This window comes from Medicago sativa, chromosome 7 (genome assembly GCF_051527215.1).
Source record: "Medicago sativa cultivar Bolivia chromosome 7, Bolivia_mono, whole genome shotgun sequence".
Taxonomy (NCBI): domain Eukaryota; kingdom Viridiplantae; phylum Streptophyta; class Magnoliopsida; order Fabales; family Fabaceae; genus Medicago; species Medicago sativa.
Genome location: NC_140755.1, coordinates 61,390,313 through 61,405,423, shown reverse-complemented (window position 1 = coordinate 61,405,423; position 15,111 = coordinate 61,390,313). Strand labels below are relative to the sequence as shown.

General features: G+C 33.7%; 2 protein-coding genes across 2 annotated transcripts; one reads left to right on the top strand and one right to left on the bottom strand.

Moving 5' to 3' along the window:
* Positions 1–4,292, bottom strand: LOC146907396 (putative disease resistance protein RGA3). The gene is made up of 3 exons (XM_085727519.1): positions 1,607–4,292; positions 1,361–1,450; positions 1–397 (listed from the first exon to the last, which is right to left on the bottom strand). The coding sequence occupies exons 1-2, from the start codon at positions 4,203–4,205 to the stop codon at positions 1,434–1,436; spliced, it is 2,616 nt and encodes an 871-aa protein (XP_085583645.1). The 5' UTR covers positions 4,206–4,292; the 3' UTR covers positions 1–397; positions 1,361–1,433.
* A 2,354-nt stretch (positions 4,293–6,646) lies between these two features.
* Positions 6,647–7,324, top strand: LOC146907395 (uncharacterized). Its single transcript, XM_085729095.1, has one exon. It carries the CDS (start codon positions 6,647–6,649, stop codon positions 7,322–7,324), a length of 678 nt encoding a protein of 225 aa, XP_085585221.1.
* The last annotated feature ends 7,787 nt before the right edge of the window (positions 7,325–15,111 follow it).

Genomic DNA, 15,111 nt, shown 5'->3' with positions numbered 1-15,111 from the left:
TTGGGTAAACACGGTTTGAATAATGTTATATTCCGAAAATTTTCAAATACATTTTGGATTATATATCTGAATGGGATAAAATGGAAAACGAAAATCACCCTTTACTTATGATCCCATTTGAAAAAAATATTGAGCCCGAACCCCTTATGCTATTATTTTTGGAGACCAAATTTAGTAGAAAATCATCTATTAAAGGCAGAATTAATTGATGCAACAGGAGCTGAATGAACCCTTAGCATTGGACTCATTATTCCTTGGTTTATTTATCACAATATTCCAAGATGTCTCATGATTTTCTCCTCCCGTAGATTGAATTCGCGGTTTCACTTGCAAATCAAGAGGTGGTTGAAGGAATGATAGCCAGTAGAAATGCTTGCAGAGGTGTACCTTCTCCTTTCTAACAACAGAAAATAGACATTGGTTAGCACGATCTAAAATTCTAAATCAAATTTTTTTTTTTTTTGAAAACTCGGTATCCGATCCAAAAATCGACTAAACTAGGCCTATAGAAAAACAACATCAACTGTGCTGTTGGAAATAGTAACATAAAATCAATTTCTTATGTCAAGGCATGAGTCCAGGAGAATGGCTAGTTATTCATTAAGCATAAACACAGACTTATACATTGTTTTTATAAAATTTGAGTGTTTTTAAAAATTATTTTTCCAAAGTATTTACATGATAACTTTGAATTCTCAAATCCATGTTTTACAAATCAGTGCAAATGTTGTTTTTCAACTCCATATAAACATCATAAATGAGAATGTCCCAAGTCTTGGAAAATTATTATAAAATATTATTTGTTTTCCATATTAGAGATAAAAGATATGAGAACTTATGAGGGATGCAGAACATCATAAAATAACCATCACAGATTTTGTATGATGGAAACAAGATTTGTACTCAAACTGCAGCAGCATGTAGTAAGAAACTAGTTCGCATATTATAGCCTTAAACAAACTATACATTCAAGTAGACATTAAACTGCATGTCAAAAATGATACTTTGAAGTCAATAAAATTGGTATTTAAAACATATCTTCTAAAGTTATTTATCACATATCTTCTAAAGCAACACAAATGGTTATAGAGGCAAATATTGGGGATTTCAAAAGTTCGGCCGTGGGGATAGTATGGCTTAGCCTACAAATCGAACTCGAGTTCTCTCAAGCGATTCATCGTTTGGTCGAGTTAATTAACAACTTGAGCGCAATTATATGGTTGAGGAAAACTAGATTTGTATCCGAGCAAAAGCCCTAATTTGTTGGTAGTATTCAGCCGAAGAATTTAAAATACTGAATTTTTAAAACATATAGTGCTATGACTAATGACTGAAGAAATAAAAAGCAAAGCACTTTTACCTTCCATTAGATCTCAACAAATAAACTACATTCGCAAGGGAAATGAAACCCAAATCTTCATCTCTTCAAATACCTAAAGAAAACATGCACCTGTGAAAGAAAAAAGAGTATAACACAGGAATTAAACTTAATGGCAACTCAGAATCAATAAAATCCTTGGTACAATATGCTCAATACAAGACAATGAAAGAGGAAGAAAAGAATATCATAAAGAAGAGCCATAATTATAGATGGTGTACAATATACCTTGAAGATTTTGAATGTGAGATATTTTTGGCCAATCAGCACCTGTTTCCCTTTTACACCGTTTCTCCAACTCATCACAATCTAGAATACTCAAAGTTGTCAAACCAGTTGGAAAACCCGCCGGAAGACAAATTAACTTTGGACAATTCCAAATTCTTAGATCTTGAAGCGAACTAAGGTTTCCTGAAGAGTCTGGTATGGATATCAGGTTTGGAAGCTCATATAGAAATAGAATTTTTAGAGAAGGTAGTTTCCCCAATTGTGGGAGGTGTAAACAGTTTTTGCAATCTCTGAAACATAACTTCCGTAAATGTATTAAAGAAGGACTAGACATCCATTTTGGTAAATGGGAACCTGTATATCCTTCCACACGCAATTCTAGAAGTTGTTCGGTATAAGGTTGAAGCACTTCAAGAATCTGCTCCACATTTTCCTGCAATTGGCACTCTTCATCCCATGACAACGTTAAACTGTTCACGTGCTTAGTCAACATGTTGGCTTCTTTAGCATCTTCTACACTTTTCACTCTCTCAAGGTGCTTGATTTCAAATCGACCTACTTTGAAATTTAATTGTCCTAATTCTGCCAAAAGAAATCCACTTCCCTTGCCAACCACATACATGCTCAAAGTCCTCAGTGATGTCATCTTCCCTATATTTGGAGGTAAACTTGAGAGGCTATTGCAGTTATTCAAGGATAGATGTTGTAGAGCTTTCAAGTGTATCAAATTATTAGGCAATTTTTGGAGGTAACCACAATTGTCTAATTTCAAACTTTGTAAATTCCACAATGTACATATGGATTTTGGAAGAGTTTTAAATTTACCGCGAGAAAGATATAAGTACCTTAAACACTTCAAATATCCGATTGAAGATGAAACTTCTTTAACACGTTTCAACTTAATCACCCGTAAAGAATGAAATTTGAATACATCGGATGGAATCTTGTAATCAGATGATATTGTGAGGGTCTTCAATGATTTAACGCTATGCAACCAGCTTGGATCATCCCGAGTTGAGAGATGGCGGATTCTTTCAAACATACTAGGCATGTCATCGTTATCTGTAATGCAACACACCTCTTCTGAAATTGATTGAGCAAGATCGTGAACAAGATCGTGCATCTTGAAACTTTTAATTTTGCCAAATACATTTATCTCAATATCTTGAAAAAATGATCTCCAGTATAATTCGTTACACACATCATTGCCAATATCTTCCTCGTCCAACATTTTATTGGACGAAATGAAGCCATTAGCCATCCAAAGCTCAACTAGAAATTTCTTGCTTATTATTTCATCTTTGGGAAATAGTGCACATAATGCAAAGCATTGTCTCAGTTTAACCGGCAAATTCAAGTAACTTAATCTCAACGCGGGCATGACATAATCTTCATCTTGTAAACTCCATAGTTTGCTTTCCTTGACATACCACCACTCCTTTTCCTCTCTTTTAAAGCGCAAGAGACTTCCTAGTGCTATTGCTGCAAGTGGCACTCCCCCGCACTTCTTTAGGATCTCCTTTCCTATGACCACAAGCTCTTCACGTTGTACCTCATTTGGTCCAAAAGCTCTTTCTTTAAACAATTCCCAACAATTGTTGTCGGATAGCTTTGATATATCATGTGGAGGTATTGTTCGCATGATTTCTGCTACTTTCACAAGACGAGTAGTGACCAAAATTGAAGCACCCTTTCCTCCACAAGCCAATACAGATCTCAACTTCTGCCAATTCTCTTGTTTATCGTCCCACACGTCATCCAATACAAGCAAAAATCTTTTTCCTTGTAGTAGATCTTGAAGTCTTCTTTGTAGTGGCTCTGGATCCAAATCGTCACACGACTTCTTAGTTGCCGCTTCGATGATCGCTTTAGCCATTCTCTTCAAACTAAAATCTTCTGAAACACAAACCCACATTCTCGGCTCAAAGTGCTTGACCACCCTTTCATGGTTGAAGATAAGTTGGGCAAGTGTTGTTTTCCCAAGTCCGCCTAGACCCACAATTGGATAGACACACAAATCCTCAAGACCAGAAGCTTCGCCAACCAAAAAATCTACACTTTTATCTTTATCTTCATCTCTTCCATAGACTTGGGGTTGAGAAATGATTGAAGTGGTTTGACGCCAGTCAAGGACTCCGCTTCTCTTCTCTCTGACTATCTCGGTCAAATGAAACTTGTTATTTTCTTCAGCTATTTCATCCAACCTCTCTAGTATGCTCTTCATTTTCTTAGCAATTTTGTAACGAAAAGCAACTTGTTTTGGATGAAGAGAGGATAAGAAAGAGCTTTGTAGCTTACCACGTAGTCCAGCCTTGGATCCTTTGTACTCCAACTCTAGTGCTTTGGTGGCACACTCGTCCAAGATGTCATCCAGGACATAAGCAGCATCTTTAAGCTTAAGTAGCCAATCCTTGATAGCTTTGCCGTGAACAAGTTCGGTGAATTGTTTCTCCTCAGCATCTTCAAGAGTAGCCTTGATTGTAGTGAGCAAGCTTGAAAGACTTTTGAAGTCTTTTTCGAAACCTAGAAATAAGCCAATCTCTTTCTGAATGAGTGAGCTCAAATTGTTAAGCACAAGTTCAAGCACAGACGAAGCCATCTTCAAAAAGTTCAAAAATGAAAGTGTAAAGGTTTGTGTGATTCAGAAATGAAGTGATGATAATAACAAGCAAGCAACAAGGTTATCAAGCAACTGTACAGGTTTTGCCTCGATTTGTAAGTCGACAAAGGCCAACAATTGTCGATGCATGTTTGTATTTTTTATTGTTTTGACTTTTGATTGAAATTGTTAAGCACGTGTTAGATAACATAAACAAAGACCTCACCGCAATTAGAGGTTGAAAATTGTTAAGCACATGTTAGATAACATAAACAAAGACCTCACCAATGTTTTTGTCGGGTGATTTCCCATAAAATATCATTTTCAAATTTAAAGTAGTACTGTTTGCGTTAATAAAAGAGTAAAAGTGTAAAACTGTCTTTATAATAATTTAATAATATCAACTAGCCAGCTAATTAGTGTTAACTTGTGCCCTTATGACACATGTTAAGAAATTTAAAAGAATAAATTTTTCCTAAAATTTTATGCATTTAAATGATTAAAAAGTTAAATATTAAATACAATGCACACATTCCAATAAATTTTTTCAATATTCTTTGTCAAAAAAAAAAAATTCTATATTTGAATCATTAATTTGTGCAGTTATGGCACAAATTAACATTTCCCTTATTAAATCTCATCGTATATTCCAAGTTCCAACTATACACAATTAACCTAACCCTTCCATCTGAAACCTCATTGTTAATTGTTACTCCCTCCGTCTCACAATATTAGTCGTTTAAGGTTTGTGCACAATTATTAAGGAAATAATTAATTGTGTTGATTTCAATGGTAAAATTAATAGCGTTTACTAAAACACCCTTATTAATTGTAGTTAGTGGAATAATTAAGTTGGATGAAATTCAATAAATAAGGGTAACATAGTGGAAAAAATAATAAATGTTGTATTGGTATTGTAAAGTGACAATTATTTTGAGAAAAAGAAAAAAATTCTAAAGAGACAATAATTGTGAGACGGATGGAGTACATCTCATATATTCTCCGGTCTCTTCTATCCATGTTTTAGTTACATTTGGCCGGAAAAGGCTACGGTGGGAGACCTCTATAGGTCTCCTACAGTAGGAGACTTGAACTTTTTTTATTTTTTGTTTGTAAAATGGATGTCAACCATTGGATGTAGTTAAAAAAAATTGAATGGCTGAGATTAACAAATAATACATATTTTTTTCAAATAACAACACCTATTTAATTGTTTGGACTTTACTCTCTCAAAAAAAAAAATTGTTTGGACTTTATTTTTATTTGATGGTTAATATATAAGACATTGATTTTTTGTTACTGTGATTAACAATGGTGATTTTTTTAATTATAATTCATAGTAATTACAGTAAATTATTTTTCCTACCATGATTAAATTATTTAACACATAATACAATAAAAAAGACCAAAATCGGTAATATTCAACAAATATTATAGTAAACTACCAAAGAGGATAGGGATATTAAATTAATTAATATGAATTTCCGATATTGATACCTACAAATATGTAAATAAATTATTAAAAGTATTACTATAAAACATATTATCTCCTACAATAGGTAGAAATAGTACAACAACTTGCCAAAATTAGTAAAGTTATCCCTCCAAAAAAAAAAAACAAGTAAAGTTACCTCTCTTACCGGTGCATGACCTATCTTGCTCTCTCACGGTAGACGGCACCCATTTGGCCTGCTTGAATCTGTTTTGATTTTTAGTTTTTAAAATCTAATTTTACAAATCAATTTTTAATCTGTAATGTATCCTTTAACATTTTTAGGGGACAATAATGCTGATGAATTTTTCTTTTATAAAAGTTAAAAAGGTTGATGAAAATTTTTTCAAAAATTTAATAAGCTGACATAAAATTTTAGAGAGGCTAAAAATTGAATATTTTTCAGAGACTTAAAACGAATTTCAGGGTGTTTACAACGACCATTTATCTAATAAACAATAAAAAAATTAATTAAACCTTTTTTTTTTGAAGAAAAATTAATTACACCTTTAAAAAAAACTTAATTACACAGTTTGGTCCCTTTATCTACTCGTGGAATTAAATTGAGTAAGGAACAGGTAAAAAAAAAATTCTATCCGACAACATTTCGTATGTTTAGTTTTCAAAAGATATTTTTAAACTAATAACACCAAACAAGTTTCATCATTCTCTCGTCTTTAAAAACAGTTTCAAAATTGATTTGTAAAATAGAAAACATCAATTACAATTTCATGAATATCGGTCCAATCTAACTTGGTGATTGTTGTTCCCACATCAAAGGGTGCTAGGAAACACCAGAAAAATATCAATATAACCTCGTGGGTCGCTAACGGCCGACGGTTTTATACTGACGGCAGTTATAAAATTCGAGGTTAAAATTATCATTTACCGGTGTTTCTTAACATTGTTTGAAGTGTCTACAGCTCAAGTTGAGAAGATTGTTACCATAATGTGGAGCATATGGAAAGCTAGGAATCTTAAATTATGGCAACAAGTGTCAGATTCGACTGCTACCATTCTGGAAAGAGCAAGACACCTTCTAGAAGGTTGGAGAAGTGCTAATTGTAAGAAAGTTCCTATCAGGCTAGACAATACATCATCCATCCCAAGTTCATCTCACCAGCATGGAGATACAACTCTTAGATGGAGGAAACCGAGCAGTGGTAGGTATAAATGCAATGTTGATGCATCTTTTCCAAACAACGCAAATAAAGTAGGTTTTGGAATGTGTATTCGAGACTCAGAAGGGAATCATGTCCGGTCTAAAATTATGTTCTTCTCTCCAACTTGTTCCATTGATGTTGGGGAGGCTCTGGGTTTACATCATGCAATGCGGTGGATTCATGAACTTCAACTCACAAATGTTGATTTCGAGGTTGACTCTAAAAGAGTAGCTGATTATTTCAACAATGATCGTGGAGATGTCACCGAATTTGGATCTATCATGGATAGTAGTATCCACTTCTGTAACACCTATTTAACAAACTCTCATGTCGAGTTTATTAGGAGGCAAGCGAATGAGGTTGCACATACTTTAGCTAAGGCAGCCACATCTAGTACTAGCTTCCAGGTCTTTGATGATATTCCAACATGTATTACGGATCTGATATTTAATGAAATGATATAACTTATTTTCTCTCAAAAAAAAAAAAAAAGTGTAGACAACAATCTTCATCTACCTTTATGTAAAAGGGGCTTTTTAGCTTGAATTCTGCTCTTTACCCAACATTTTTTGCTCATTCCCAACTAAAATGACCAAAACGCCCTTGTGTGAGTTAACTCACTCTAGTCTTAATTTCAAAAAAATTCAACATGAGTTAACTCACATTTATTAACATGCAATTTTTTTCCGAATTTATTTAATAATACGCAAGGAAGAAAGGAAGGAAGGAAGTGACCAAAACGTCCTTGTGTGAGTTAACTCACTCTAGTGTTAATTTCAAAAAAATTCAACATGAGTTAACTCACATTTATTAACATGCAATTTTTTTCCGAATTTATTTAATAATACGCAAGGAAGAAAGGAAGAAACGAACATAAATAATACGCAATATTATTTAGATGACAAAATCATAAAATAAATGCTAATATAAATAAATAATAAGGAAGAAAAGAACATAAATAATACATATAAAACCTAATTTTATTAATAATTGATACATTTACATAAATTGATACATTTTATTTGAAATTACTAAATCTGCTTCTTTGATGTAAAAAGAGACCAACCTTGGGGTAACACAGGACCAAGGTTGGGAAAAAAAGAGACCAACCTTCTTGGGATAAAAAGATATCAACCCTTGGGGTAAATCTAAATCTGGTTCTTTTTATACCCCAAGAAAGAGTCTTTTTACCCACGGTAAAAAGTTTTTGAGGTAAAAAGAAGCAAATTTACTTTTACCCCAAGGGTTGACCTCTTTGTGTCCCAAGTCGCTTGGCCTATTTTTTCCCTCTCTTGACCCTTTTTTACCCCTCGATTGCCCTCTTTTTACCCCCAAAAAAGCTATAAAAAAACAAAGATTATAAAGGTGAGAGAGTGAGGAGGAGGAGAAAGGTATGGTGTGAGGAAATGTTGAGTTTTAGAGGGGTATTCATAGGGAGGAATGAGTAACATAGGTTTTATGTGCACTAAATGCAGTCAAAAAAGTTAAAAAAAGGTGTAAAAATGGATTAAAATGAAGGTTAAATAACTGGCCATCGTCCAAAAAACGTGTTCTTGGTACATGAACAACCGGCCACAGCAGCGTAAGTTATCTCACGCTAGGTTGGCCGGTTGTTCATGCATTTTAATGCATTGTAAATGGTTTTTACACTTTTTTTTATAACTTTTTTTCACGTTTTTTGACCTCATTGAGTGTTATGTTACCTTAAACCACCTATAAAAACCCTCATTCTCTTCGCTATTTCTCGGATAAAAATTACGTATTAAATAAATTCGAATAAAGTTGTATATTAAATAAATTCGAATAAAAGTTACATTACATTCGGGTAGAGCCTTCCAACTACAACAATTATCTTACCTCTGAAATGGGGTAAATTCAAACTTGCTAAACGACAGCTCTCAAGCATTCACCTGAAAATTTTATTGTTCCATTTAAAAGATTAAATTCTTGTTAGTTTGGTTTAGATGATGGTATTGAAATGTCAAAAGAATGAGGTACATTCCTTGACACTTCAATAAGATCATCTAAATCAAATTAACAAGAATTTAATCTTTTGAAAGGAACAGTAGAACTGCCGGGTGAATCCTTGAGAACTGTTATTTAACAAGTTTGAATTACCCCATTTCAGAGGTAAGACAATTCTTGTAGTTGGAAGGTGCATTCCCTACCTAATCACGATCTTCTAGCGGAATCAAACTCTTGATAATATCTTCAATTGATCTCAGCAACGTTACACGCATATCGAACCACTGGAATATGTTGTGCTCCCAAAACATGCTCCTCACGTTATCGTCGCTCGTTAATTCCACCCAACCGAATGATATTCTCTCATCGTTTATCGTTGGACGTTTATACCAAACGTATTCCACCCTCCTTGTGTCTCCGGGGTTGACTCGTTGGTTGAATTCATTCAATTGATCCTTGATACCTCTTAACGTGACACCAAGGTGCCAAACCTTCAACCTCTGAGGTTCTCCACCGTTGAATTGTGCATGAACGTCGAACATATCGGCCATTGTTTCAAATCCACACAATAAGAAATTAAAAACAATCAATGTAAAACTCATTCTAACATTTCATCAAACACTTCGAGTGCAAAATATACATAAACCCTAAAACTCATTACTACAACATAAACAAGCAAACATCTAAACAACAATATAAGTGATTTACATGTAACATTGTATCATTTCTTGCAAAAAAAAAAAATCAAAATTTAAACTAAACCCTAAAATTAAAAAATCTAATCTAAGTGAAAAAAATCTAACATAAACATGCAAACATCTAAACATCATAATAATTAAGCAATATAAGTCATTACAGGTAACAGTGTATCATTTCTTGCCAAAAAAATCAAAATGTAAACAAAACACTAAAACTAAAAAAATTCTAATTTAAGTGAAAAAATCTATCATACCAACATAATTTAAGTGAAAACTTACTTGTTCTTGTTATTGGAGTATTGTTTGATTTGAAGTCGGAGGAATTTTGGATTTCGGTAATTTGAAAGAGATTTGAGATTGGAAATGAGGAAGTGAAGTACTGCTTGGCCTTAAAACAGCACGCAACGTGACTTAACTCACGCAACGTGAGTTAAGTCACGTTAGTATAAATCTCAGCATGAGTTAACTCACGCACCTTTGGCCGGTAGCGTGAGTTAACTCACGCACCTTCTACACCACATTTGTCACGTTTTTTTGACTGTTTGGATGGTGGTCAGATGGTTTACCACGTCTTTGACCCACCATAATGGTTAAATACAACCAAGATTTACATTTCCCGTATAAATACTCTTCCAACCTTCACAATTTCTCACATTCTCTCCTCCTCACTCTCTCTTCTTCTTCTTCTTTCTCCAATATTTACATTCATTTTGTAGATATGTCTAATAAATGGGGTGATGCTGCTCAATTAAAAAAGAGGGTGAGAAAAAGAAAGCTAAGTCGATTTTGACATGTCACGGAATCGAATGTGATGGTTCCGTTAAAAAAAGCGATTTGAAAGTGCCGGTTTAGAACCATTCCAGACTGAGGAGGAGTGGAAGGACATGTTATTTGGGCCCTCAACCAAAAGCAGGTGCCCCAGGGGACTGTATAGGACAATCCAATTGACTTAAGCGACGAAGGAGATAATTAAATGTAATGACTTGTGATATAGTTGGATGTTTTTCTACATTCCTTTCTAATGTAATGGCTTGAATAATTTTGAATAAAGTTGCGTTTTGATTTAAATTGCGTATTAACTAACTAATACTAGCGCGAGTTATCTCACACAGGGGTAATATGGTCTTTTTAGTTGGGAGCGAGCAATTTCTGTTGGGTAAAAAGCAGAATTCTTTTAGCTTTGGTGGTGTTTAGGCCCTAACATGTGAAAATTTGACAGCTCTCTACCTTGCACCCTAAATCTTCACTATTGTAATCCAATTTTTGCATGATAATTAAGAAAATTGTTGTTCACACATATTATTAAGCTAAAAAACACCAGTAAAAGACCAAAATGTCCCTCGGAAGTTAACTGTCATCGGTTACGTATTCCTCGGCAGTTAAGTGTCGTCGGATCCATAGGCAGTGAACTACTGATGCATTCAATTATGCAGATAGTGGCTTGTACATAATGGTTTTCAAGCCATTTTCGACCTATTTTTACATGTAATTCGACCACATCATTTCTAGAGGCAATACAACTCATACACCATTTGAAATCACTCATAAACAAGAACAATACATAATCTTTTACAATTGACCATAATTAAGTCAATCCGACATTTCGTTGAAATTACACAAATGTTTGAAATTAAACAACACATTACATATCATTATATAAAACATCTATCGACATTCTACGCACGTGCAAATGGAACGAACTCACATATATAATATATTATCTTCAACCATATTCCTAAACATAAATCCTACGTCTTTATCTCACGAATAAGCCAAGGCACATAGATCGCTGTTTTCCACATGTCTTCATCTTTATCTGCTCCCAGGTTCATGCATGGCATCTGAGCAAATATGTAACATATATATTGATTTTCACCAAGATACTCAAAATATGTGTTAAGTTGTGTCTTCAAATCATCAATGATGTCGGTCGGAGTTATCATAACCTTAATTGTCTTTTTAAAAGTGGAGTACCAACCACGGCCTTCAATTTGTGCAACCTCAGACATGTTTAACTTCACAAAAGCTTTATGAAATAAAATCATACATTACAATGAAATTAAATAAAACGTAATAACGAATAAAAAAGTATTGCACTAGTTCCACCACATAAAAGTCATATTTTCATATATCTATATAAATTACATAATGTTATTTATATATTGGCAACACAAAATTGGCGTTATAATATCGACCCCAATAAATATGTCGGTGTATATTGATCGTTTACTGATGTTTTTTTAGCCTAATGATATGTGTGAGAAGTAATTTTCGATAACTAACATATTTAAACAACTTGAAGGAGGGCCGTAGATAGATATAGTTTTCGACTTGTTAGTTATTTAGTATTTAGTTAAAAGTCATGCTAACAAATGTCTTAAGAATATTATTTAAGATATTTCTAAGAGAAATCGTGTCTCGGAAATTTAAGTCATATATTTATCATAGTCATAAATATATAATTTTTTATGCCAAAATTACTTCTTTTGACTCTTTAAATAATATCCTAGTTCTTGAGAGCTGTTCTTGAGGAATGTAATGTTTTGAGGAAATTCAAATACTTTGAGGTGAATTCCATTGTTTGGTTAATAGTTTGAAGAATTTTCAAAATGATGGAAATTTATGAAGTATGTTATACCCTAATTTTGGACCTAAAAATACTAACTCAATTCTTCTTTTCTTGCATTTCAAGTCATTTGAACTGTCTCTGATCAATTACATCTTTATTTGCATTTTATTTCAATGTTATTTGCAAAATTCACATAGAAGGGTATTTTAGCCATTTCCTATGTCAAAATTGCCTTAAAAATTTGTTTGAGTCCTTTCAAATAGTTTGAATAAGTCTTCATTTCAATTCTATGTCAAAGTCCATTTTAAAATTGCATTTGAAGTCATTTTGAGTTAGTTTAGTCCCTAGGGACATTTTAGTCTTTTCATGTGTTAAAGCCCTGTTTAAATTCTAAAAATTGTCTCTGAGTCTTTTAACTTGCTTGTATAAGCTCTTGCTTTAATTCCCTGTTAAAAATCCATTTTAAAATTGCATCTGAATCATTTTTAGTCGTTTTAGCCCCCAGGGGCATTCTGGTCATTTCACACGAAATTTCGGCAGAGAGAGGTTACTTTAAAGTACCTCATTTAAGTCGTTGGTTCGTTTTAGTCCGTTTTGTCAATTTTAATCGTTTCACTTTATGTTATTTTCAATTTACATTTTTTACCAATTTTATTTTAATTACTTTTTAGTCCTTTTTGTCATTTTGTGTTTTAGTCCATTTGTTAGTCCAAATAATTTTCAGGTGCCATGTGTCCAAATGCTATTAGTCCACAAAAGTTTGTTAGAGTCCAAGTGCCACATGTCTCTATCCTATTGGTCCAAGGCCAATGAGTTAGCCTATAAATGGGTCAAAGAGTCAACTAATTTTATTCAATCATTTTTCACAAAATACCAAAAAGTCACAAAAATCAATTTCTTTTTTCCCTCCTTCTTCCACCACCCTAACTAACTCTCACCACCACCAAAACCACCCTAACTAACTCACTTCAACCTCCATAACCACCACAATCCTCCATAACCGCCACCTCCTTCATCCCTAACAATCTCAAACCTTCACCAATCCATCACAATTTTCTCACAAACCTCAACACAAATCATCATCGACCTTACAATAACACATCATCTTTCCGATATCCTTCAAACTCAGCAATATACACAAATCCGAATCATCCAACACAAGAATTCGACTCAAACTTTCGAATCAAGTACCAAACGAAGGATTCAACGACAAGAAGAATCAAATTGGAATTCAGTGAAGAGGTTGAAGAAGAAGTCGACCTGAAAGCGTTAGCAAGAGAGTGAATCCGAATCAGATTGAAGCGAAACGATGCCGATCGGAACGAAGGAGGGAATTCCAGATCGAACGAGGAAGCAAAAGAACATAGCAGAGCTGTAACTGAACCGAAGCAGGGAAGGATCAAGCCGGCTCAAGCTCCAAAGGTTCAACACATCAGAATCGCATACAAGAGTCTCAGGTTCGTAACAGAAAGAGGAACGAAATCGCAAACCAGAGATGGAGAAAATGTGTGGATTGTAATTCCATCTACGAACGCAAAGAATAAACCAAAGGAAATTCGAGTTCAACAAACCTGAATCCTAATTCCAGTTCCAAATTCTAATTCGACTTCCAACTCTCAGTGATTCGCAAATCTCAAATCGAAGACGTCGAAGGAAGGTTTCGCCGTCGCCAAAACCACCGTGCTTCCTGCTATTATGCGTCTCATGCTGCGAGATTCAAGGCTCAGGCTTCGCAACAACGGTTTCAGCATCCTCTCCCTTGCGATGAAGGTAAATATGCGGAGCTCATAACTCTCAACAACATGATTATTTGTTATCTTCGCTGTTGTTGATCTTTCCATATTTTCTGGTTCTCAATCGCATATCAGCAATGTGCAATTCCATATAACCCAATTTTTTTCCCTTAGATATGGGCTTGGGCCCTTGTGTGTTGTCAATTTCATTTTTGTGACTTTTTTTGCTACTTGCATACTGTAAACTGCGAATTACACCTCCTGCCATGTTAATTTTGCATAATAAAAATCCTAAAAATGCCTATTAGTTTACTTTGATATTTTGATTCTTGATAATTCTTGCATGTTAAATTTTGGTTAAGAACGTATGGAAAAAATATTTTGTTCATTGTTTTTTTTGTTAAAATGTTGCTAAAAACTTGTAAAAATCTTTGAAGATTTTGTGGACTTTTCTTGTAAGTAATTTTGGTGTTTGAAGACTATCTTTTGGAAGGCAGTTACATGTAAAAAATTCATTTCAAAAAACATGTAGGATATATTCTTGTTTTTGCTTACTTTTTGTTAACATTTTTGTGAAGTTTTGATGTGGTTTTGAACTTGAAATTTTGTTACATAATTGTGGCTTTTAACATGTGATTTCTTGGAGTGAATTTGCCTATTAAATGTGGTATGTGCTTGCTGTTTTGAGTTAGATTTTTGTGGACTTTGTGTTGTAAATAATGTGAAATGCTCTTGTGAAATAAAGTGCATAAAGGACTTGAAAATCTTATAATCTTTGGCATGTCGATTTTCCTTGATTCTCATATTTCTTTCCTTGAAATAAGTCACCTAAAATTTCCAATGTTGTGAGAATTTAGGTCTCAAACTTGCTTTAGAAGTATATTGAATTTCAAGTCCCTTTGTCACTTTTTTACTAAAATTGTTAGTTTACTTTACTTGCAAGTTATATTTGTTTTACTATGCATTTGTCGTTTTGTTTCTATATCATTGGTACTACTAACCCTTTGTTTCATGTTTCACGCGTCTCATAAGCATATTTCATCCTTTAGTCTTAGTTTCACTTCTTGCCATTTAATTTCATGCAAAATTTAGAATGTAAAACTTAGGAATTTTGTAATATTTTACTTTATGCCTTTAAATTTCTTGCAAGACCATAGAATGTATCTAAGCCAATGATGTAATAAGGACAATGGACTCTAATAATGTACACCGACACAAGCACCGACACATGCACACACATCACTTTAGGTATATGGCTAGAATATGCATGTTTAGATGTATGTTTA